The sequence below is a fragment of the Onychomys torridus genome, chromosome 8, assembly GCF_903995425.1.
Source record: "Onychomys torridus chromosome 8, mOncTor1.1, whole genome shotgun sequence".
Lineage (NCBI taxonomy): Eukaryota > Metazoa > Chordata > Mammalia > Rodentia > Cricetidae > Onychomys > Onychomys torridus.
In genome coordinates, this window is record NC_050450.1 from 63,643,144 (window position 1) to 63,667,384 (window position 24,241).

Genomic DNA, 24,241 nt, shown 5'->3' on the forward strand with positions numbered 1-24,241 from the left:
GTGGTGACTCACACCTTTAATCCCAGCACTTAGGGGGCAGAGGCAGATGAATATCTGAGTTCAAGGCCAGCCTGGTCTATAGAACTAGTTCTAGGCCAGCCAGGGCTACACAAAGAAACCCTGTCTCTAAAAAACAAAAAAATAAATAAATAGGCCCAATTGTTAAAATTTAGCTTGTCCTCCAAGCACAAGAACCCAAGGTCAACCCCCAAAATCCATGTGAAGAGAAGATGTGGTGGCACATACTTGTGACCCAGCCTTGGCGAGATGGAGACAAATGGGCCCCTGGGGCTCACTGGCCAGCCAGCTAGCCTAGTCTACTTAGTCTGATGCAGGCCAGTAAGAAACTGTCCATAAAAAGCAGGGTGGGAAGAGGTAACAGATGTCTCAGCAGGAAAAGACACTTACAGTACAAGCTTGGCAACTCCAGTCCAGTCCTCAGACGCCATGTAAAGGTGCAAGAAGAGAACCCACTCTATAGAACTGTCCCCTGACCTCCATATACATGCTGTGACACCCACACACATCATGCATGCATGCATACAGATAATGATTTTTTTCTTTTTGTTCTTTTTTTGCCTGTCCTAGGTCTCACTCTGTAGCCCGGGCTGGCCTTGAACTCACAGAGATCCGCCTGGCTCTGCCTCCCTAGTGCTAGGATTAAAGGTGTGCGCCACCACTGCCTGGCTATGATTTTTAAATGTTTATGGGTATGGTATTATTGCCTACATACATGTCTGTGCACCACATGCATGCAGTGACTATGGAGGCCAGAAGAGGGCATCAGATTCCCTGGAACTGGAGCTATAAAGGGTGAGCCACCACGTGGATGCTAGGAGCCTAACCCTGAGTCCTCTGCAAGAGGTTCTTAATCACATAGCCATCTCTCCAGCCCCTCAATAATATACGTATTTTTTTTTAACTTTTAAAGTGGACACCTCCTGAGAAATGACACCCAAGATTGACCTCTGGCCCCTACATGACTCGATGCACAAACACATACCTACATAAACACATGTAAATGCACAAGTAAACCTAGTTGGGTTCTTTAGGAACATGTGCTACAGTTTAGATTGTGAGTCCCCCAAGGACCCATGTGGTAAAAGTGTGGTCCCAGGAGATAGTAGAACTATTAAGAGGCTGGGCCTAAGGCTGGGTGGTGGTGGTGCACACCTTTATTCCCAGCACTCAGGAGGCAGAGCTAGGCAGATCTCTGTGAGTTTGAGGCCAGCCTGGGCTACAGAGTGAGTTCCAGAATAGCTAGGGCTACATAGAGAATCCCTGTCTCAAAAAAAAAAAAAAAAAAAGAGGTTGGACCTAGTGGGAGGTGGCCAACCAAGGAGATCTCTGGTCTCCTCTTTTCTCTTTGCTTCCAAGTCACAAGACTACTTCATCCCATGCCCCAGAGCAAGGGGCCCAGTCATGAGCTGGGACCTCTAAAACAGCTGTGGATTTCTCCGGGAAGGTGTTATAGTGAGAGAAAGCTGAGGAGCACCACACCAGCCACCAAAGCTTCTGTAGTTGTGTGTGAGGGCGGGTGTGAGTCCTCATTCACCAGAGCTCCCGGAACAGGAAATGGTGAGTTTCTGCAGTTAAGCAGGGCCAGTTACCACCATGTAAATTCTTAAGGACCAGTTTCTCTCCATACTAAACACAACTCCAAACAGAAGGAAGAAAGCAGTGAAAATTCAGGAAAAGCTCGTTTATTGCAAAGGATACATTGAAGCTATAGGGCAGCCTTCCTGGAATGTGTGGTCAGCCATCCCTCTGGGGTTTTCTTCTGGAGCACACTGAGGAGACGCATTAAGTGCCCCTGGGGTCCAGAATTTTGCCTATGAAGAGCAGGGCCCCGGTGTCTGTGTCTCTCAGGACAAAGATGAAAGGCTGATTAAGGTGATAGTCTAGTGGGAAGGTGAGGCGGACAGGCTGGAGGCTTGGGTTGGGGCTGCTTTCCGCCCCCTCCTCATTCCACTCAAAAGCAGCCCTGTGTTCCACCTGGGTGAGCTTGACAGGTTTGCCTGTGATCTTGCTGAAGTCAGGAGAGTCAAACAAGGACTGTAGCTCTGTAGAGATTGAGAGAGATTCCATTAAAATCCTCCTTGTCCAAAACACAGACACAGACACAGACACACACACACACACACACACACACACACACACAGAGTCCTTATTTGTGTAAGCTGATTCTCAAGAAAGAAAGCTGGGAGTGGAGCACGCTTTGCCCTATGGGGTATGAGGTGCTCTGAGCTACTGCAGGCCCAGGACCTACCCGGGAGCATAGAGCCAGCAAGGCTGTATGAGAAACCAAGGTAAACAGACCTGGCCCGAGACAGTCTTCTGGGCTGTTAAGGGTATGTGCTCACAGGACCAAGGACTACGTCTGATGGGACAGTGGTTCTGTGTTCCCCTCCCTCATAATAATGTAGTAAGTGCCCAAGAGCCTCCCTACAAAGTTCTGTCAGCAATGTGGAAGGCTGAAAGACTCCGCTCATTTCCAGCCCCTGGAGCGAAGTGGTCTTCAGACATACTCATCTCCTGCAGAGACTTGGTGACTTCGCCCTCGTAGCTCAGCTTCAGCTTGGGGACGCTCAGCACGGCTTGGATGGTCTTCAGTTCTCGGTCTATGTCATGGATGAACTCAGAAGTGAGGCTCTCCTCTATCATGGTCAGGTTCTGGGTCACCGTCAGGGGCAGGAAGAAGATGATGCTCATGCTTCCTGTCAAGGGCAGCTGGGCAATCTAACAACAGAGAAGCATGGGAGTTAGTCCTGGGGCCGGGCCCAGCCGGGACCTGTGCAGTGGCTGTCTTCCAGTTTTCTTCTCAAGTTTGATGAAAAAACGTTAGCTTGTGGTTTATCTTAGTTGGGGTTTCTATTGCTGTGATAAAATGTAGCCAAAAGCAACTTGGCGAGGAATGGGTTTATTGCATCTTAGAACTCTCAGGTCACACTTGTCACCACAGGAACTCAGGGCAGGAGCTGGAGCAGAGGCCACAGTGGAACTGCTCTCTGACTTACTCCCCCAAGGCTTGTTAGCCTGCCTTTTCCACCAGCCAGACCACATGTTGAGAAGTGGCAGGTCCACAGTGGGCTGGGCCCTCCCACATCAATCATTAATCAAGAAAATGCCCCGCAGTGTGCCCAGAGGCCAGCCTGGTGGAGCACCGTCTCAGTTGAGGTTCCCAACTTGTGTCAAGTTGGTGACAGTAGCCAGGACCTGGTTCTCAGGAGCTGGAGTTGAAAGTCCTCCCAGAGTCTACCTGCCAGCATTTCCTGAGCATTTGCTTTGTGCAGAGCCCTGGACTACAAACGAACAGTAGAACAGACCCTTTGAACAGAGGTTCTTTTTTGGTTTTTGGTTTTTTTTTTTTTTTTTAAGATTTATTTATTTATTATGTATACAGAAGAGGGTGCCGGATCTCATTACTGATGGTTGTGAGCTACCATGTAGGTGCTGGGAATTGAACTCAGGACCTCTGGAAGAGCAGTCAGTGCTCTTAACCTCTGAGCCATCTCTCCAGCCATGAACAGAGGTTCTTACCCTAAGGCCCGTGGGACAATGTCAGGGTTTCCTAGAGCCCCATGCAAGCAACCATATACAGAAATGTCATTTCTCCAGTGGGGCAGGCTTTGTTGTTGTTGTTGTTGTTGTTTGTTTTTTGGGTTTTTTTTGGGGGGGGTGGAGTGTTGAGATAAGATCTCTCCATTATGCTACCCTAGAACTTTCTATATAGACCAGGCTGGCCTCAAACTCCCAGAAACCTACCTACTTCTGCCTCCCAAGTGCTGGGATTAAAGTGTGTCACCACACCCTACAGTTTCAGGCCCTTTTGTCAGATTTCCTAAGAAACCATAGCCTAGAAGGGGTTAGTGACTACTGATTTGGAGCTGAGAGAAGTCAGATGCACTCTGAGAGTCTTAGAATGTCAGTGTGTGACGTTCGTGACAGCTTGTCAGAACTTGGCTCTTGATTCTAAAGAGGAGCTGTCAGGAGAAGACAGCTTTGGGCTCAGGCTGTAGCGCAGCTGGTAGAGCACTTGCCCAACATACGTGAAGCTGTGGGTTGATCCCCAGCACTGCATTAACCAGGGTATCGGCACGTGCCCACAATGCCAGCATTTGGGAGTAGAGACAGGAAGGTGAGGAGTTCGAAGTGTCCTCAGCTAGTAAGTTTAGGCCAGCCTGAGTTACGTGAGACTCTGTCTCAAAGAGAAAAAAGGAAAGAGATGAATGAATGAATCGACATTTGAGTGCTAAGTTCCTTTCTTTGTCTCGTTTTTGGCAGTACTAAGGATTAAACTCAGGGCCTTGCTCATACTAGGCAAGTGTTCCACCGTTGTGGGACATCCCAATGGGTGCCTAGTCTTTTTTTGGTTGGTTCTTTTGTTGGTTTGTTTTGTTTTTGTTTTTATGTGTATAAGTGGTGGCCTGAATGTCTGTCTGTGTACCATAGACATGCCTGGTATCTGCAGAGGCCAGAAGAGGGTGTCAGATCCCCTGGAACTGGAGTTACAGACAGTTGTGAACTGCCATGTGGGTGCTGGGAATCAGACCTGGCTCCTCTGAAAGAGCAGCTCCATTGTTCTGGCCCATTTCTGTTTTCTGAGATGGTCTCAAAGTACAGCTCAGACAGGGCTCTTGATGACCCTCCCCCAGCCTCCTGACTGCTGGGATTATAGGTGTATGTCACCATCCCCAGCTCTGAGTGCCAGATTTTGAAAACCCATTTTCTGTGACCCTGATCCTGACCACAAACCATGGGAAAATATCTGCTTGTCACTCCCCTTCAAGAAAAGGAAGACCCCAGGTGGTGGTGGCGCACACCTTTAATCCCAGCACTCGGGAGGCAGAGGAAGGAGGATCTCTGAGTTTGAGGCCAGCCTGGTGTACAGAGCGAGTTCCAGGCCAGCCAGGACTATACAGAGAAACCCTGTCTTGAAAAGCCAAGAGAAGGGAGCAGGGAGGAAGAGGAGGAGAGGAAGAGGAGGAGGAAAAAGGAAAGGCCCAGAAATGTTACTAACTTGCCGACACAGCAAACTTCAGATAGCTGGCCATTCTCAGCAGCCATCCATTCTCTACCACCCTGCCCCTCTCTGACCCTCCCCCACCATCCCTACAGACCTTGCAGTTGAGATCCGAGTCCAAGCCATATCGTAAGATGGCCTTGGGTTCTGACATCATGGGGACTTTGACGGTCCTGTCCTCATCCAAGTGAAAATCCTGCAGGCTCGTCTTTTTCGAGTCAAACTTTGTTACCCACTGCCCTGGAAGGAAACACAGAGTTTCCTGAGCTGCTGTCACTGGAAAGGCCAGAGGACCGTGTTGTGTCTCCACTGGCCAAACAAACCTGAGCTGTCATGGACACAGGAGCTGCTGGGTCCCAGTGAGTGTGACAGAGACCACAGGATCCGGCTCTCTTCCCCACACCAACTCAGATGAAAGTAAGTGGGTGTTCTCACTTTGACGTGGATCACCAAGCTCTTTGGTTTAAGGTGGCCTTTAACAGGCTGGGTTGTGCCTGGCTCGCCTACCCTCTGTGTGCTTGGAGTAGGAAGCCCCGGGCTTTCCTCCAGGTCAGGCGTCCACTCTTGCTGCTGCTCAGTAAGGTGGTCACATTCTAAGAGGGAAACTGGTCAAACTATTCCTGCCGCAAGCCCCTTTCTGAAGAAAGTAGACCTCATGTGAGGCCTGTGGAAGGGTCTCCCGACACGTTACTACCGCCTAGAAGAGTGTTGATAGGTAACTGGAAGCAGTTTCATGAGCACAGGGCGGTACAGAACTAGTACTGGCTTGCTGTGAGAAGAACACAGTAGATATTGTGCAGGGTTGAAGTAGATGTATAATCCTCACAGGAAAGCTGAGGAGACAGATGGCTCAGGAGAAACTTAGACAGGGCTCTGCACTCAAATCGGAGATCTGTGTCCAGCTCCACTCAGACGTTTCTCTTGACCCATAGCTCAGGGACACTTGGTAGGTGATAAGCAGATAAGCAAGCCCACATGGTTTTCATAGCCTCGTCTGGCCTTGCACCTGCATCCGTATCCACCACCAGCACTACACACACCTACCATCCTCCCTTGGCCCAAGAGAAATGGGGAAGCCCTCACCCTTGAAGTAAGCCACGCCGAGGAGGAGGATGCTGATGGCACTGGGCATTTCTCTTGTGGACCGAGTGACTTTCCCTTTCATCTGGGCCTGCACCCAGTTGTTCATTTCCTGGAGGTCTATTCGAGGGTTGCCGGTGAGGATTCTGGGCCTGGTCCCATATGACTTCTCCAGAGGTGCAACGAAGCTGGATTTTACCCGAAGTTCTTGAGAGGGAGCAGAGCAGAGGTTAGTGTATGAGAGCTGAGCCAGCACTTTGAAGGCCTGCCAGACCCCAGCTTCCTGCCCACCATCTTCCCCTGACTTGCTGGGGCATCTGCTGGCTTGTCCAAACGCTGGACAGGGAACAGGATTCCACCATTGCCTTCCCTTTCGTGTTACAGCCCTCTCCAGACCCTCCTGCTGTCTCCCACAGCCCACTTCCTCTTTCTGCTCCTTTGTGGTCTCACAGGCCCTTTCCTGCCCACCAGTGCCAGGCCTGGCCTGAACACACACAGTCTATTGTTTAGACAGAATCCCCGGCATGGAGCAGCATGGAGCACACAGATGACCCAGGCCAGAAAAGCAGCCATGTGCCAGGCATGATGGCGTGTCTGCACTTGGAAAGCAGGGGCCAGCTTGGGCTACATAGGCTGAGGGGCGAGGTGGGGTTGGCTACTGACTCCTCTCAAACACAATTCTGGAAGCACTCTTGAGGCTCTTCCCAGGGGCAGTAACAGAGGAAAGGAGTTCCTTGTAGGTGCCGTGGATATCGGGGTTGCTGATCAAGTCGTAGTAAAGAGCCCGGTGTATGACAGATTCTGTTCGCTGTTCAGCTCCTGCCAGAGGGAAAAGGTGGCAGGCTTCATAACTGCCCACAGCAGGCCAGGGTGTTAGACATCTAGTCTTGTCTTCTGAGAGCCTGAGGAGGCTGATATTGCAGACATTCTAGGTGGACAAAGAGCTTCCGGGAAATAATGACTGCATTGCTAGGAAAAGCCTCTAAAATAGGCCAAGGCATCAGACCTACAGAGAGAGAAGAGTGGGGTGCTTTCCCTCAAGTTCTCCCATCATTATCCACACTACTGTGAGGGGGAACCCAGGCCTACTGGTAACAGTTGTACCCCTAGAACCTGGACAGATGACTAGCACACAATAGGAGTCCTCTTAAGGAACCAAGGATTGAGTGTCACTTTGATAGAGTGGTCAGAATTGAGTGTGTGTGTGTGTGTGTGTGTGTGTGTGTGTGTGTAGCCAGAACCTGGCCAGAGCTGCAGCCCCCACCGACCCTTTCCTGTTCCCTGGCAGTGTACGCATGGAGACTCAGGGTGGGCAATTCAGGTCCACCTGCAGCTGCCTTCTGCTGACACTCACCCAGAGAAAGAGCGGAGAGGGCCGTGGCCACGCTGAGCGGAGACAGCAGAACATTGGCAGTTGGGCTGGCACTGGATCTCAGACGGTACAGGTCATAGCCGAAGTTGGAAACGGCTGCTGCCAGCTTGTTTACAGGGACCTTGAAGAAGGGGTCCTCCTCCTCCACTGGCTCCCCTGTGCTGTCGGGGACTGGGGAACCCTGGCTCGGAATACAAGGACCAGTGGGAAGGCACAGTGAATGGCATCGCCTCTGGGTTGGGGTTGTCCTCTGGTCCCTGGGGGCCATTAGTCTAAGGTCGGAATGAGTGTGTGCTGACTGTACAGAACCTCTGTGCTGGGGAGAGGCAACACACAGGGCTTGCCAGGCGTGAACTGTGACCTGAGAGCGGGAAACCTGGCCTACTTTAAAATAAAAATGGTAGGGCTGGGGAGCTAGCTCAGTTGGTAAAGTCCTGGCCTGACAGCATGTGGACCTGGGTTCAGTCCCAGAAAGCACACATAAAGGCTGGGCATGGTGATGCATGCTTGTAATCCCAGCACTGGGGAGGAAGAGATGGGCAGGTCCCTGGGGCTCACTGGCTGCTCAGCCTGGACTAGGACTTCCTTATTATTAGCTAGCAGCTTTGTGAGGAACTTTCTGCTCCTTTTTGTCATGTCTCAGGGCTGGGAGCAAACCCATGCTCTTGCATATGCTGGCCAAGTGCTGACATCTCCCGTTTCTGTTGCTATTGGTGGGGTTGGGGTGGGGGGTGGGGGGTGGGGGGCGGGGCTGAGACAGGGTCTCACTCTGTGTCTCTGGTTGTCCTGGCTCTCACTTAGTAAACCAGGCTGGCCTTGAACTCACAGAGATCCGCCTGCCTCTGCCTCCCAAGTGCTAGAATTTTTGTATTTCTATCCATACCTACCAACCTCAGAGTAAGTGTTCTCGTGGGTAGGACTCAGTTAATACAGCACTTATGTAGCATGCCTGAGGTCCTGCATATCATTTCCAACTGGGGGAGGGGAGGGCAGGTGGCTAGTAGGTGAGGAATAAGTAAATGGCCGTAGTGGCCTTGTAAGGAAGCAGACTGACGTCTAAGGTCACTAAGCCCTAATCCGAACTCAGAACCCACAATGCCCAGCTCTATAGCTGATATACCCAACTGGCTTGTCCCTTGTGTGGCCCTACCCCTACTTCCTCCATACCCTGAAAGGTGAAGCAAATACTTACCTTGCTGCTAGAGAAACCAAGACCTGAGAAATGAAGGCCAGAGCCCCCCCCCCCCCCCCCCACCCCCAGCCCCGGGCCTAGCACTGCTTCCCTGTGCTGGCTCCCTGCCGCCAGCCAGCCAGCCTAGGAAGGGCTAGAACAGCTGCTGCCCACACCTACCCACCCTACTGACCTCAGAGCTGCTGCCCACATCCTGGCCACTGCCGTGCCCGAGCAGGGCTCCAGTCCAGAGGAGTAGCACCAAGGCCTGCATCCCGGGACTACAAGAAAGAAGACAAGACAAATGATGCCCCTCGCCCACACCCTGTGCTGCCACCCCACCCTTCCCAGGGGCAAGAGTCAGACGGATGAGAACTTTCCCGAGGCTTGGTGTCCCTGCCCTGCTGCACCTGCCGCTTCACAGCAAACTGTGCCTCCATGGTGGTTCCTAGCGGCACCTTGTGCCAGCCTAAGCACCAGAGCAGTGGAGACCCAGCGTCGGGCTCTTCTGGCCCCAAGAAAACGGCCTGGCACAAGCACACACCGAGGCTTCTCCATGGAGGCATACAGCCAGTTCATCTGGTAGGATTTGGAGCCCTGTCTCAAAACGGGAGCAGAACCAGATCTTTATAAAGACTCACGGAACATCTGTCTGGTCTAGCCCTGCTACCCACCAAAAGTTTTCCGGCTAAAGGCTGAAAAGGACTGATAAGGACTCACTCAGACCTGTTTGCCCCCCACCCTTTTTATTCAGATGGGATCTTGCCTAGGTAGCCTTGAACTCGAAGCTGCCCTCCCCCATCCGCCTCCTGAGTGCTGGAATTCCAGGTGTGTGCCATCATACCTGTCAACCCCATTCTTCCATCTCAAGAACAACTCTGAGTGCTTAGTTAAGAGGGTGTGGACTAGGGCCACACTGTCAGATCTAAGCCTGACTTCGTAGCTGTCCAAAGAACAAATCCCTCCTACTGTTATGTTATGAGGGCTAAATTATATAATATCTCTCTCTCTCTCTCTCTCTCTCTCTCTCTCTCTCTCTCTCTCTTTCTCCCTCCCTCCCTCCCTCCCTCTCTCTCTTCTCTTTTGAGACAGTCTTGCTATATTTAGGCTGGCCTTGAACGTGTGGGCCTCCTGCCTCTGCCTCCCAAGAGCTGACATCACAGGTGTGCACAACCACACCTGCCTAGACTATATCTTAGCAGCCCTTAGCAGTGCCAGGGCTTGGGAAGATCTCAGCTGTCCCTTCACTGGCATCTCTTCTGAAGGGCCATTTCTTCTTCCCCTCACTAGCATGGAAACAGCTCTAAACCCCAGAGCCTGCCTTCCTGCAGGTTAAACAACACTAATTTTTGGTGGGACCTCCCACATTCCACCACCTCCCAAAGCAGCGACCTTTCTGCCCAGACTCTAGTCTGGCACTTGAGACCACAGGGAAATGTTGAAATCTGGACTATGGGTGGGGAATGAGGGCCGTAGGAAAGCTCACCCTAGAGTCGGAAAAGACCACTGCCTGTCCTAACATGCCCCCCACCCATCCTCCAGCACACACACCCTGAAGAGCCCCTCAGCCCCATCATTACCCTGTCACATGTATTTGCCCCCCCACCCCCCACCCATACATTACCAACTTTTCTGACTTCCTAGAACAAATTGGATCTGAAGAGTCAGGAGTGCAATCTGCAATCATTGGCTAAGGTCCTAAAATTTAAGTCAGATAATCCACTAGAAAACTGCAGCCCATGAGGGCCAACAAGAGAAAGTTTACTCTGCTTCCAGTGGTACCAGCCTCCTTCTTTCTAACCCTTCCTCAGATCTCCCAGTGGGAATTCTAGGGACCCTTGTGTTCTCACCCAGGGGCGCTGCCTCCCAACTTCCTGGGGAGAAAACCCCGTTGGAACAGAGAAAGTGATGCAGATTTAGCCCTCCCCACCCAGCCCCACCCATCGGAGGCAGCGGCCTCCTTCTGCGAGCCCAGCTGCAACAGGCTTATTTATCAGATGCACAGAAAGCCCACTCTGGTCCCTCTGGGTGGGTACTGACTGACAGAAGGGAGGAGAAGGTCACCTTTGGCATCTTATTCCAGGAAGTAAATGAGATGCACTTGCAGATGGGACCTCCTGGAGTTCCTCCAGGGTGTAAGTCAGATCATTGTTACCAAATGGGTAGGCTGAGACCTGAAGCTGAGATGTGGAACGCAGTAGGCATGGGGAAACACGGGGGTCCAGTGCTGGCCCAAGAGTTATTAAGCAGGGACAGGTGTTAGTGGAATGTCTGAATTCTCCACCTGAAGCCACAGGAGTTAAGAAAATGGAGACCCTAAGGGCAGAAAGTGAGGGTCTGCAGCAGGGGCCCCACAGGACACATACCATGTCCTGGGAGCAATAACTGTGGGTTGGGTAGGCAGCTTTGGCTAGCCAGGGGCACCGGGACAATGATGCCATCCTGTCCAAAGGGCAAGTGTCCAAGCCAAATTCCTGGGCTACGGTGGGGGAGGGCATGGGGAAGGGTCAAGAGTCTCTCCCCTCTGAGCCGAGGTCTGCCCCAAATCAAGAGGCACAGAAACTGGGGTGTTGTGGTCTCAGATCCGGGCTGGGAAGACAAATGGGAGCCGGCACATGTGTTTCCGATTAGACCCAGCTAGGAGACAAACATGCTGCTCCTCCTCCACTACTCCCTCCTCCCAGAGCCAAGCAGCCTTCCAGCCACATGGCAGTGGACATGAGGACAGTGCAGGGGAAGACACCTCCCTCTCCACTGCCTCAAGGACTGTTCCAGGGGTCCAGTCTGGCTGGCTCATCTACACCACTCACCTCCCGTGCAGTTGGGTTGTTTGTTTGTTTGTTTCTGAAATCTTGGAACCTGAAACACCCCATAGTTGCACCTCCCAACACCCCAGAAAAAGCCAGCCCTGGGGCCAGAACTCCCTGGGCCCCACCCATCCCCCTCAGCCTGGGGGCTGAACTGATGGGCAGCTAAGGTCCAGACAGTGGCTGGCACTTGGGAAGCTAGTGTCTGTCCTTTGACCCAGACCACTCCCTGCTGTGGCTTCCCCGGGAGGTAAAAAGGATCCAGAAGAACAGCCAGACCCCACACCAGCTAGGCTGGAGGCCGCTTATTGTTTGCAAGAGGCCATGACCTCATCTGTCTCCCATTCACTCCCTAACAGAATCGGTGGTAGCGGGACAGAGGACCTAGCAGGCATCCCATCCCAGCGGGATTCAGGCTGCTCCTGCTGGGGGGGTGGGGGGGGATAAGCACCAGTTGATTGTGAAAAGCAGCAATCGGAGTGAGTGGAGCCAGGTTGGTCTGCAGGAAAGACCACCTTCCTTGCTCACTGCTGCTGGAAGCAACTTCAGGGAGAGCCCCGCCTGTAGGATGATAGCCCCTTTGGGGTACTGTTCAGACCAGACCCAGAGCTTAGCTCCCCACTTCCCACCACTCCCACATTGTTCTCCAACTCCATTCAAAACCCCATCCAGCCTCTCCGTTTGCTGCAGTGGGATATGGGGATAATAGCAACCCTGGCCCTCTGTCCCCCAAGGCCCTCTCATCTGTCCACCTTGCTCCCTACACTGCAGAGGCTACTGTATCCCTACCTCCACCTCCTTGCACCCCTCTTTTCTGCTCTCTGGGGTGCCCCTGCTCCTCCCAGTCCCTCTAGCTAGGCTCCTCTTCCATCTCTCTTCCCCAGGCTAGACCAGGAGCCGCCTTACCTGTGGTCCGCTGCAGCTCCTTTCAGTCTAGGTCCCTCTGAGCCTGCACCCTGAGGGGGCTCTAGCAAGCCGTGCAGTGAAGGGCTGCCTCCCAACCCCGCGTCCAGCAGGCTTCAGATTACAACTACTCCTTTCTTAAAGTGACCTGACTCAATTTGGAGTCTGTGATTGCATCATTGTCTGGTGTTAACTTTAACCCACTGCTACCCTTCCATCCTGTGTCCCCAAGACCATGCATTCACATCACCCTCCTCACCCACCCCATCTTCCTTGGGCTATCATCTCTCCCAGATGGGCCCCTCCAATAGGATGGCTAACTTCACAAGGTACTTGGGCCAGCCTGGGGTAGGTCATGAGTCTGAACTTGAACATCAGAAAGGATTGGCTGAGAGGCAGGCTGCATGGAGAGAAAGTGAGTCGGTGTGGAGACACTGGGTTTTTCCAGGTGGTTAGCTCTGGCTCTACCTGCAGTTGGAGAGCGAGATAATTCTCCTTCCTCTCCTGGAAAATGAAAGGATGGCACTGGGCCTGTCTACTCTGAAGTTCTGTGCTCTCTGAAAATTACAAAGGACGGTGGGTGCTGGAGAGATGCTGAGCAGTTAAGAGCACTGCTGCTCTTGCAGAGAACCTGAGTTCTCACAACAGGGACTCACAGCTTCCTGTAACCAGCTCCAGAGAATCCAATGCCCTCTTCTGGCCTCCTCAGGTATCACACACGTACAGATACCTGTACACTGACACACAGACACATAAATAAAAAATAAAACCTTTAACATGAAAAGGGGGGACAGTGGGGAAACATCTGACCAGAAGAAGAAATGGGTGTACCGGACACCCATCCTGGGAGGTGGCCCACACTAGACATTGCCTGCCCAGGAGAACAGCTTGCCCTGGGGTGTCAGAACTCATGATGCAGTTTCAAAACTAAAGCACTAGCATAAGCGATGGCTAGCAACTCCAGGCTTAGTCCCCTGACCGGAAATACTTAGGACTATTTAAAAAAAAAAAAAAAAAAAAAAAAAGAAGAAGCCGGATGGTGGTGGAGCACACCTTTAATCCCAGCACTCGAGAGACAGAGCCAGACGAATCTCTGTGAGTTTGAGTCCAGCCTGATCTACAAAGTGAGATTCAAGACAGCCTCCAAAGCTACACAGAGAAACCCTGTCTTGAAAAACCAAAAGAAAAAAAAAAAAGAAAAGAAAAAAAGAAAAACAGTTTGGATTTGGGATCTGGAATATTTGCATCTATGTGAGAGATCTTGGGACTGGAACCCAATTCTAAACTTGAAATTCACCTACTTCATGTAACTCTAAACACACTCAGCCTGAAGGTAATCAATATTTGCATAACTGGTGTGGTACCCATAATCATAACACTTGGAAGGTGGTGGCACAAGTTCAAGGCCAGCCTTGACCACACAGTGAATTTGAGGCTAGCCTGGGCTACATGAAGTCCTGCGTAATAAAATAATAAAGAAAAAGTGGCCACTGAGGTGGCTTAGCAGGTAAAGGTACTGGCCACTGAGCCTGAAGACCCGAGTTCTCTCCACAGCACCCACATAGAAAGAGAAAACCAACTTCAACATGTGATCCCCTGATCTCCATGTGTGTACCATGGCTTGTGCACACACCCACCCCACACACCAAATAAATAAATGTAACGATTCTTTTAAGAACAGTATTTTTGTTACTCTTGCTCATGGGACAAAGTTCATGCACATTGAACTGTCGACGGTGTAGCATGGGATCTGCTCCAGAAAGCTGAAGGTTACAGAATGCTTCGTATTGCAGCTGCTCTGGTTAAAAATGTTGCTTTCTAAACCTATATAACCAATGGTTTTTTTTAGGCTGACTAAGAAAGCCTGATAACCATTCAGAGGAAAAAAGAAAGAAGAAGGCTCAAAAGAGAACATTTAGGGGACTCTGCAAGCGTTCTCGAGGAAGCCCCAGAAAGCAGAGCTCCGGCCAGTGTGAGTTTCCAATGGGCAAGGTTCAGCTTTAGGAGAAGGAGAGTCAACAGTGAGAGCCCAGGTCCTTTCAATAAAAAAGACTCTAGACAGAGTGCTGTGTGAGGGGATAAAGGCACCTGAAGTGTAGTAAGCCTGCTGAGGAGAGTTCAGTCCTTGGGACTCTAGGTGGAAGGAGACCGCTAACTCTACAAAGTTGTCCTCTGGCCTACACACACACACACACACGCACGCACGCACGCACGCACGCACGCACACACACACACACACACACACACACACACACACACACACACGTGTGCAGAGAAAGAGAGAGAGAGAGAGTCAAAAGCAACAAAAGATGTGATGTCCAGTGAAAATGTCTCAGTTAATCTCCCCAGTCACCCAGTGCCACATTCTGAGCACAGTTGATACTGATATCTTTCCTGGTTGGTTGGTTGGTTGGTTGGTTGGTTGGAGACTAGGCCTCACTATATAGCCCTGGCTGGCCTGGAACTCACAAAGATTCTCTTGCTTCTGCCTCCCTAGTGTTGGGATTTAAGATATACCCCATCACGCCTAGCATATTCTTCAAGCAATATCATGCTCTAAAAAGCAAATATAGGCAGGACAGGATGGTGCACACCTGTAATCTTAGTTCTTGAAAAGTAGAGGAAGTACCATCAAGAGTTTAAGGTCGCTGGGCTGTGGTGGTGCACACCTGTAATCCCATCACTTGGGAGGCAGAGGCAGGTGGATCTCTGTGAGTTCAAGGCCAGCCTGGTCTACAGAGCTAATCCAGGACAGGCTCCAAAGCTACAGAGAAACCCTGTCTCAAAAAACCAAAAAAAAAAAAAAAAAAAAAAAAAAAGAGTTTAAGGCAATCCTCCATACAAGAGTTGGAGGCCAACCTGGGCTACATGAGACCCTCTCAGAAAGAAAAAAATAGGGCCTATGAGATGGCTCAACATTTAGTAAAATAAGATGATGATATGCTTTTGATTCCCCAGGACCCAGATGGCGGAAGGAGAGAGATGACTTCCACAGGTAATTTTCTGATCTCCACATGCATTCCATGGCATGCACGTAGACATTCAAGCACACAAAACAAACAATAAATAAATATCTGGGTGTTTTGGCACACATAATTCCAGCACTCAGGAGACAGAGGAGAAGTGTTGGAAATTTAAGGTCAGCTTGACATACAGAAAGAGTTCTAAGCCAACCAAGAATGCGCAGAAAGACTCCATCTCTAAAATCAAAATAAGATAAATAATACCCAAAGAAGGGCAAACTATAAGGAAAAAGGTTGATGATAAACGAGACATTAAAGTCAGAAATTTCTCTTCACACAAAGATACCATAAAACAAAGAGGAGCCCAGCAGTGGTGGCACACACCTTTAATCCCAGCATAGGCAGACAGATCTCTGAGGTAGATAGATCTCTGTGAGTTCCAGGTCAGTCTCTTCTACAAAGCTAGTTCCAGGACAGCCAGGGCTGTCCTGTCTCAAAACAAACAAATAAACAACAACTAGAGAAAAAACAACCACAACAAAACATTCTAATGAGAAAACTAGAAACAATTCAAGATGTGGAGGGAGCGATGGCTTAGCAGTTTAGAGCATTTGTTACTCTTGCAGAGGACCTGGCTCAGTTCCCAGCACCCACATGGTGGCTCACAACTCTGTAACTCCAGTTCTAGGGAATCCAGTGCCCTCTTTCTGACATCTGTGGGCACAGGGTGTGCATGTGGTGCATAGACATACACTCAAGCAAAATGTTCATAAAACTAACAAGTTTTAAATTTAAAAATGTAAGAGAAAAGTAAGGCCAGGTCGTTCATAGCAGAATCCCAAGTGGCCAATAAATGTATACAAAGAAGTTTCACGGGGCTGGAAATGTAGCTGAGTAGTACAACATTTCCTTAGTACATTAAAAGACTCTAAGCCGGGCAGTGGTGGCGCACGGAGGTAGAGCCAGGTGGATCTCTGTGAGTTCGAGGCCAGCTTGGTCTACAGAATGAGATCCAGGACAGGCACCAAGACTACACAGAGAAACCCTGTCTCGAAAAACAAAAACAAAACAAGGGTTGGGGATTTAGCTCAGTGGTAGAGCACTTGCCTAGCAAGCACAAGGCCCTGGGTTTGATCCTCAGCTCTGGAAAACAAAACAAAACAAAACAAAACAACAACAACAAAAAGACTCTCAGCCAGGCATGGTGTCTTTAATCCCAGTTCTCAGGAAGCAGAGACAGAAGGATTTCTATGAGTTCAAGGCTAACCTGGTCTGCATAGACAGTTCCAGCACAGCCAGGGGAAAATAAGAGAGCCTGTCTAAAGCCCCACCCCCACAAAAATGCTCCCCCCCAATGTTATCATTGCTAATGATCAAAAGAATGCAAATTAAAACCATAGGAAGTCATGTTGCATGCTCATCAGGTTGAGAAGATTTAAACACGTGACAACACTAGTGTTGGTGTGGGTGTGGAAAATGAACTCCACTCATCACAAGTCTGTGTTCCTATGACAACTTTGAAGAAATGATATGACAGTAAATATGAGCATTGTGTGTGATTGTGTGTGGCAACCCTGGCAGTGGAAGGCAGACAAGCCCGAGGCTAAAGCCCAGTATTCTACTTCTGAGTGCATACACCAAAAGCCTCCCACAGCTCTCAGAGGGCGCTGGCCTGGCATACATGAGGTCCTAGGTTCCATCCGCCACTCCACCAAAGAATTAAATGAACATGTGCATACAAGGAATTATTCACAGGAACACTATAGCTGCCTTGTTCCCAGTTTTGTTTTTTGTTTTGTTTTGTTTTGTTTTTAAAGGAAGCTTCTAGAGTGACCTCAATCCAGCTGCCGCTACTCTAGTGCCAGTGCCTCCCGGGGCCGCACCTGAAGAAGGGAATTGGTAAAGAGGGTCCTCTCTACACCATGGTTCCCACCAAGCCAACTACCACAGATGCATGATGGGAAAGCACTCTGGAAGCAATGGCTGCCAAAGGCTCTGGCAAGAGTGCTCCCTCTACTGGAAGAGTGGAGAAATCTCATGGTTCTTTGGGGTTCCAGGAAATCAGACAATATTCAAAGTTCACCCAACAAACTCTCAGATTCTCCGTCCAGTGTCTGCTACAAAAGGTTACTCAGGGCTTCAAAACAAGTCTGCACTTCCAGGGCACAGCTGTTAGTACCAGCTGCCAAGCCAGACGACATGGAGACAGCCTACTCGCACGTGATGTCCTCTGACCTCTACATGTGTGCTAAGGCATATATGTATGTGCACACACAACAAACTGGCAAGCTGTTTGCTCTTATGTCTACACTGTTTCTCCTCCCAGCTTCTCTGAAGCTGCTGCTGTCACCTCGGGGTGGCTCTGTTGACTGCCACAGGGAAACCTCCACCCTACAGCAGCAGGCAGCAGAGCGGAGCCTTCCTCCCTCTCAGAGTCCGTTCTCTGCACGGTTTCCGTTTTCTCCCATCTCTGTCTCTGCTTGCTTGATCCTGGGACCCTCTTCCTTTCTATTAAATCCTCTTCCCCTAAGGGTTGGTTTTTTTTTTGTTTTGTTTTTGTTTTTTTCCAGTCCAGTGTCTCTCCAGCCCCTCTGGGGATGAAACCCATGGCCTTGCACATGCTAAGCAGGAGCTACACCCAGCCCCTAGTTCCAAGACATAAAGCATCTCTATGCTGTCAAATATACACTCCCATCCCTTACCAGAACATTCACTCAATTCCTTGATATTTAAAATGGGTAAACTCAAAACCATCATTAGCAATTCCATGCCTACCAGATCCACATTATAGGCCAGGAATTAACTTATAGGACACTTCCAGCAGTAAGACTGGATGCTACTAATTAGCTCAAATGACAGAAATAACCCTAACTTTCCCAGGCAAAACGGGGCATGTGATTGGCCTGCATTAGCATAACATTTTCATTATAACATGTTTACATTGCAAATTACCACCCACCCCATAATCATTCTGCTTCCCAGCTCAGCCAAAGGCACCACCCCTACCCATTCCTTTACAATGGAAACCTAGGAATTGCAAGGCCAAATCCCATCATCCCCAGGACTTCCTTCTCCTCCCTCCCATGGTCTAACCATTCTACGGCTTTGATCTACACCCTGGGTGGGCCTGCCAACCAGCTTCTTATTCCCACCTCATCCCTCTGCACCCAGAAGCCACATGAGCCTTCCAGAGCCAAGCTCAGATCCAGCATCTCCCAAGTCAAAGGCTTCTGGGTGAGGGGGCACAATACAGGCCAGGCACGAGAGACCTGGCAGGTACAAGAGAATACAAATTGTACTAGAGACAGCTCAGTGGTGGGGTGTTTGCCTCGTAGGCAAGGCCTTGGGTTCAGCACTGCCAGGCCGGGGTAGGGCACGGGGATAGAGGAGAAGACTTGAGGATTCATTTATGCAAAATTAAAAGCCAGGGAAAAGGGCCAGCAAGATGGCTAATAGGCAGGTGAAGGAGCTTGCTGCCAAGCCTGAGGTCCTGAGTTTGATCCCTGAAACCCACATGGTCAAAGGAGAGAGCTGATCCCTGCAAGATATTCTCCTATCTCACCTCTCCTTGTGCACCGTGGCACAAGCACACACACACACACACACACACACACACACACACACACACACACAGTCATAAATAAATAGATAAGTAAGAAAGTAAGTAAATTGCTAGGTGTGGTGGCTCTCAGCTTCAATCCCAGCACTTGGGAGGCCAAGGTCAGTAGATCTCTGAGTTTGAGGCCAGCCTGGGCTACAGAGTGAGTTCCAGGACAGGCTTCAAAGCTACACAGAGAAACCCTGTCTCGAAGAACAACAACAACAACAAAAATCCAAAAGTCAAAAAGTCAAAAAACAAGCAAATAAATGTAAAAATTAAAATAAAACACACACACACACACACACACACACACACACACACACACACACACACGGGGGCTAGAGAGATGGCTCAGTGGTTAACGTACTGCTCTTACAGAGGACTGGAGTTTTGTTCTCAGCACCAACAACAAGTGGTTCATAACCACCTGTAAATCCATCTCCAGGGCATATGACACCCTCTTCTGTCCCCTGGGGGCAACTATACCCATAGACACATATCCACACACCTACACATTATTAAAAATAAAATAAAATAAATATCCTTTTTTAAAAAGTCAGGGGGGCCTGGCGGTGGTGGCACACGCCTTTAATCCCATGACTCAGGGAGGCAGAGGCAGGTGGATCTCAGTGAGTTTGAGGACAGCCTGGTCTCCAAAGCGAGTTCCAGGACAGCCAGGGCCACACAGTGAAACTCTCTCGGGGTGGGGGTGGGGGTCAGGAGAAAGAGGAAACAGTGGCTCAGAAGTTAGGAGCATTGGCTGCTCTTACAGCAACCCAGGTTTGGTACCCAGTGTTATGATTCTGCCGCCACTCCAGCTGCATGGCCACATTTGCGCAGTTCAGCGGCTAAGCAAGGGGTCTTATGTCATCCATGCGCACTAGTGATTACTTGCATGAGGTGTGGTCACACAATCACCACATGCTTGGCGTAGCTCCATTAGCCCACCTGCGCGTGTTCACGGGAATCCTTAAAAAGCTGAACACAGACTCCCCCTCCTCTCCTCTCTGTTCCCTCTTCCCCCCATTCTCTCTCTCTCTCTCTCTCTCTCTCTCTCTCTCTCTCTCTCTCTTTCCTCTTTGCATGTGCTTCTTCCCCAGGCCTGGTTCTCTTGTCCTCTTGTCCCCTCCTCCTAATAAAGCTCTGATACTGGGTTTTGTTGTGGCTCATGCCTCATGACCTTTCGGCACGGTGACCAGTGCCGCTTATCATTTTTAAAAACAACGTTGGTGCTGTGAGGAGACAGGCTGTCTTGGCACTCTGCGTCCGGGACCCTTACCAAAGTTTATTGGACCTACGACTGCCAGCTCCTCTTTTTTCATTTGCCCAACCACCGGATTCCTGCACAGGCCACCAGCTACTGAGATTGGTGTGTTCTCCCTTTCTGATCCCCTGCCATTTCCCACGACTATATCCTGAGATATATTCCTTGAGTCAGACCCCCACCCGGGGTGGGGGGCGGTCCTTGGCTGCATACCATGACACATTCTCTCTTGACAAAGTATTGAATGCTGTCAGGACTCCTGGGGAGTCCTCCGGTATGTACGCCCAGCCCTTGCCCTTCTCGTGATGACGTGATGACGTGATGACGTGATGATGATTGGGGTAACTTGTGCTGCTAATTTATGCTGGCTCACAGACTACCTATCCTGGGGACACCTGAGATAGGAGCCTGGGATCCCATTTGTTATTTTAATTTTTTATTTTTATTCTCTCAGCTGCAGTCATGGGACATGGAAGCTTCCTTGTGGTTCCGCTCCTCCTCTGACAAATGCCTTAGATATCCCCAGATACCAGTAGATTTGGTCAAGTAACAGCTGCTTGAACCTGATGTTTCACGGGAATTATCTAACTTCTACCAGCGAACAGGCAAATGAAAAGAGTTACCTTATCCCCCACTTTTACCTAAGCTCTAACACCCCCCCCCCTTTCTGATTCTCTCTCTCTTGCCTACTTGCCTTCCTGAACCTAAGGAATCTGACTCCAAAGAACCTTATCTTTTCTGTTCTCTGCTCTGTTCTCCTGTACTGGGCAGGCCACTAAGCATGGGCAGGTATGGAAGCAGGCTAGGATGCATGCAAATAAGTTTACAATCAGGACCCACATGAGGGTCACAATAATCCGGATGGCTCTCTAGCCAGAGATCAGTTTATAGCCTGCCTCCTGGCGGGTCTTCCTAAAGCTGTCTTCAAGCCAGCAAACTATTAAAAAAAAAAAAAAAAAAAAATCAAGACATGGACATTAAGGCTAAAACTTAAGCATCCACAGGCAGAAGTTTCAGCTGTGGCATTTAAGATATACCATGGGAAAGACGAGAAAGCCTGTGAACAAAATTGCCAAATTGCTGGCACACGCTATCCGAGCAGCTGCATAAGGGCTTCCAGGTCCCTGTTTTAGAAAGCCACACAGGCTAGTTCGTGCCCTGCCGGGCCATCAGTTGTGCCTTGTTCAAAGTGCCACTCAGAGGGATACTGTTCAGCTGACTGCCCCCAGGCACCCAGTGGCGTGAAGACATCAAACTAAGACCTCCAGCAGACCTCCTAGGCTTGGCCACGGGCTCAGAGCGAACCCAGGATGCATGGGGCGATCTGTTTCCTTCCTGTTGGACACAGAGCCACTTAATCAATCCTGAGGGAGTTTTGGGGTCCTGCCTCTCCTTCCCGTTTCCCTGTTGTCAGACTTAATTGTACTTTCAGGGGTACACAATGGGAAGAGATTTCCCAGCTAAGGGAGGAGCTTTCTTTTCATTTGCTCCCTCCATGTGCCTCACTCCAGACCTGTCAGCAGTGCTTCTCCCCCTCATGCACACAGACAGGGCCTGCTCTTTCTCAGAGGACATCAGGATCCACTGCCTTGTCACCAATTCCAGAAGAATGAGGTCTCACCGCACACGCTTTTCTCTTCTTGGTTCCCTCTTCTAATTAACTACTCAGCTAATTGTTACAGGATCACCATAGAGCTGGAGTCCAAGGACCATCAGATATACCCAGGTGGTAAGGAACAGTAACAGTTAAAAGGTATTTACACCCCAAGACCAAAGACCAAAAAGGGTCTGGACTCTGAAAAAACAAAAATAAAAATAAAAAAAACAACAGACTTTAATATAGCCATCTATTACTGTGAAATGCTCTCAGCAATTGATCACCTGTCTCCTGGATGCTGAACTAGTAAAGGAAACAGGTGCCTCAAAATAATCTGTCTCTGATAAAGCTTCTCTCAGGTAAAAATTAAAAACATGTTCCAATCTCTCTCTCATTAACACTAACCAATATAAGCAGAGTACCAAACACTGCAGTGGTCACCAGCCCAAGACTTCAATTTTTCTCATGGCTGCTTCTTAATATGTTCAAGTTTTTTCTGAGCTCCAGAGGATCCACCTGCAAGGTCAGTGAGCTCTGGAACCACCTGTCAGTAAGCACCTTGTCAGACAAATTCCAAGGCAGCAGACGACAGCCCACCATCCCAGGATGATGGTCTACCTCAGAAGCCCCCCTTCCCTACCCCACCAAGAGTCACCCAACGCCCACCAAGTCAGCTGGAAGCAGTTTTTCCTGAAGAAACGACGCCCCTATTCCTGTTCACCTGCTTTTTATAATAAGCAAAAAGTCTGGGACGTTAGGATTCTGCCACCACTCCAGCTGCATGGTCACACATGCGCAGTTCAGCAGCTAAGCATGGGGTCTTATGTCATCAGTGTGTGCTGGTGATTACATGTGTGAGGTGTGGTCATGCAATCAGCGCATGCATGGTGGAGCTACATAAGCCCACCTGCGCATGTTCACAGGAATCCTTAAAAAGCCGGACACAGATTCCCCTCCTCTCTGCTCTGTTCTCTCCTGCACCCCCCTCTCTTTCTCTCTCTCTCCTCTCTTTCCCAGGTCTGGTTCTTTTGTCCCCTCCCCACCAATAAAGCTCTGATACTAGGTTTTGTCATGGCTCCTGCCTCATGACCTTTTCACACGGTAACCAGCACCACTTACCATTTTTTAAAAACAACACCCAGCACCCACATCGTGTCTCAGAACCCTGTAACCCCAGTTGTAGGTGATCTGATACCCTCTTCTGGGCTATTGCTATTGAACACATGTGACGCACAAAGATACATCCAGAGAAAATAGTTATACACACAAAATAAAATAAATAGCAAAGTCGGGTGGTGGTGGTGCACGCCTTTAATCCCAGCACTCCAGAGGTAGAGGCAGGCAGATCTCTGTGCATTTGAGGCCAGCCTGGTCTACAGAGTGAGTTCCAGGACGGCCAGGGCTACACAGAGAAACCCTGTCTCAAAAAGCTGGGGAAAAAAAAAAAAAAGTAAATAGCAAATGTTTTCTTTAAAGTCTTTGCACGGTCCTAGAGCACTTGTGTGCTTTCCCCAACTACTGACTCCCTCCCGCTCCTCCCCAGCACCATGCTCAGATCATCTTGAACTTCTGCGCATGCTCTCAGCCCTGGCCTTCTGCTTGCTTTTCCTCTTCTCCAGTTCTCTTCTCGAAACTTCTGAGGTGCTCTCCATCACTTCCTTCAGCTCCTGCTCCATGTCGCCTGCTGGACAGGCCTCCCTCCTAGCCCTGCCCGCTTCTTGCTCCACTGGTGAAGTCTCTATTAAGGGCCCTCGTTCTCTGACCCTCACCCTCTGACATGCCCCATATTCCCCTAGTGTAATACCTGCCCCCACCCGCACCCCCCACCCGCACACACAGAGCAGTTTAGCAGCATCAGGATCCCACACCAGTCTCTCATCCCGCCCTCATTGCCCCCCTCCCCTCTCCCTGACCCGGCACATTAGGGCTCCAGAGGACTACTGCCCCATGGACACCCTGCACTCACACAGGAGATCCCAGCAGGGAGATGTGCCTACCCCGGAGGGCAGCCATCACCACCCACATGGACCCCGGTTCTGCCTCCAGCTCCTGCTCTCCCACAGGAAGTAGCCAGTCCGGTGCCTAGGTATCCCCAACTACATCCCCCAAACCCTCAGACACTGCCAGCCTCCAGCTGTCAGCCTGCCCCCGGCTGGCGGGCGCCTGCTCCTGGCAAAGCAGCTGGGGTGTAATTAGAGACCCGTTAGCTCCCTAATTGCCAGTTCTGAGCCGTCCTTGTTACTGGCTGCCTGAGGCGCACACAGAGGGAAGAAGGGCTAAGAGCTGAGCCAGGCTGGCATGAAGGTGGACTTAGAGAGGACTGGCATGTGGCCAGAGACCAAACGTGGCACAGAGAGGGCTCAGCGCAATCTGCCCTCTGGCTGCCTCCCAGCCACATCCACTTGCCCAGAACCTCGACGTCAAACCAGCCCGGCCCATTCATTCTTTATTCAGGTTGCA

General features: G+C 50.3%; 1 protein-coding gene across 4 annotated transcripts; it reads right to left on the reverse strand.

Moving 5' to 3' along the window:
* Positions 1-1,687: 1,687 nt before the first annotated feature.
* Positions 1,688-23,781, reverse strand: Serpinf1 (serpin family F member 1). Of its 4 annotated transcripts, XM_036195090.1 has the most exons (9): positions 12,360-12,466; positions 11,905-12,014; positions 8,840-8,927; positions 7,458-7,656; positions 6,767-6,922; positions 6,107-6,310; positions 5,121-5,263; positions 2,529-2,739; positions 1,688-2,063 (listed from the first exon to the last, which is right to left on the reverse strand). In XM_036195090.1, exons 3-9 carry the CDS (start codon positions 8,918-8,920, stop codon positions 1,804-1,806), a joined length of 1,254 nt encoding a protein of 417 aa, XP_036050983.1. In that variant the 5' UTR covers positions 8,921-8,927; positions 11,905-12,014; positions 12,360-12,466; the 3' UTR covers positions 1,688-1,803. The 4 variants fall into 4 exon arrangements, with proteins under 4 accessions (XP_036050983.1, XP_036050981.1, XP_036050982.1 ...); XM_036195088.1 differs by lacking the exons at positions 11,905-12,014; positions 12,360-12,466 and adding an exon at positions 23,748-23,781; XM_036195089.1 differs by lacking the exon at positions 11,905-12,014 and having other exon boundaries at positions 12,360-12,504.
* Between the last annotated feature and the right edge of the window lie 460 nt (positions 23,782-24,241).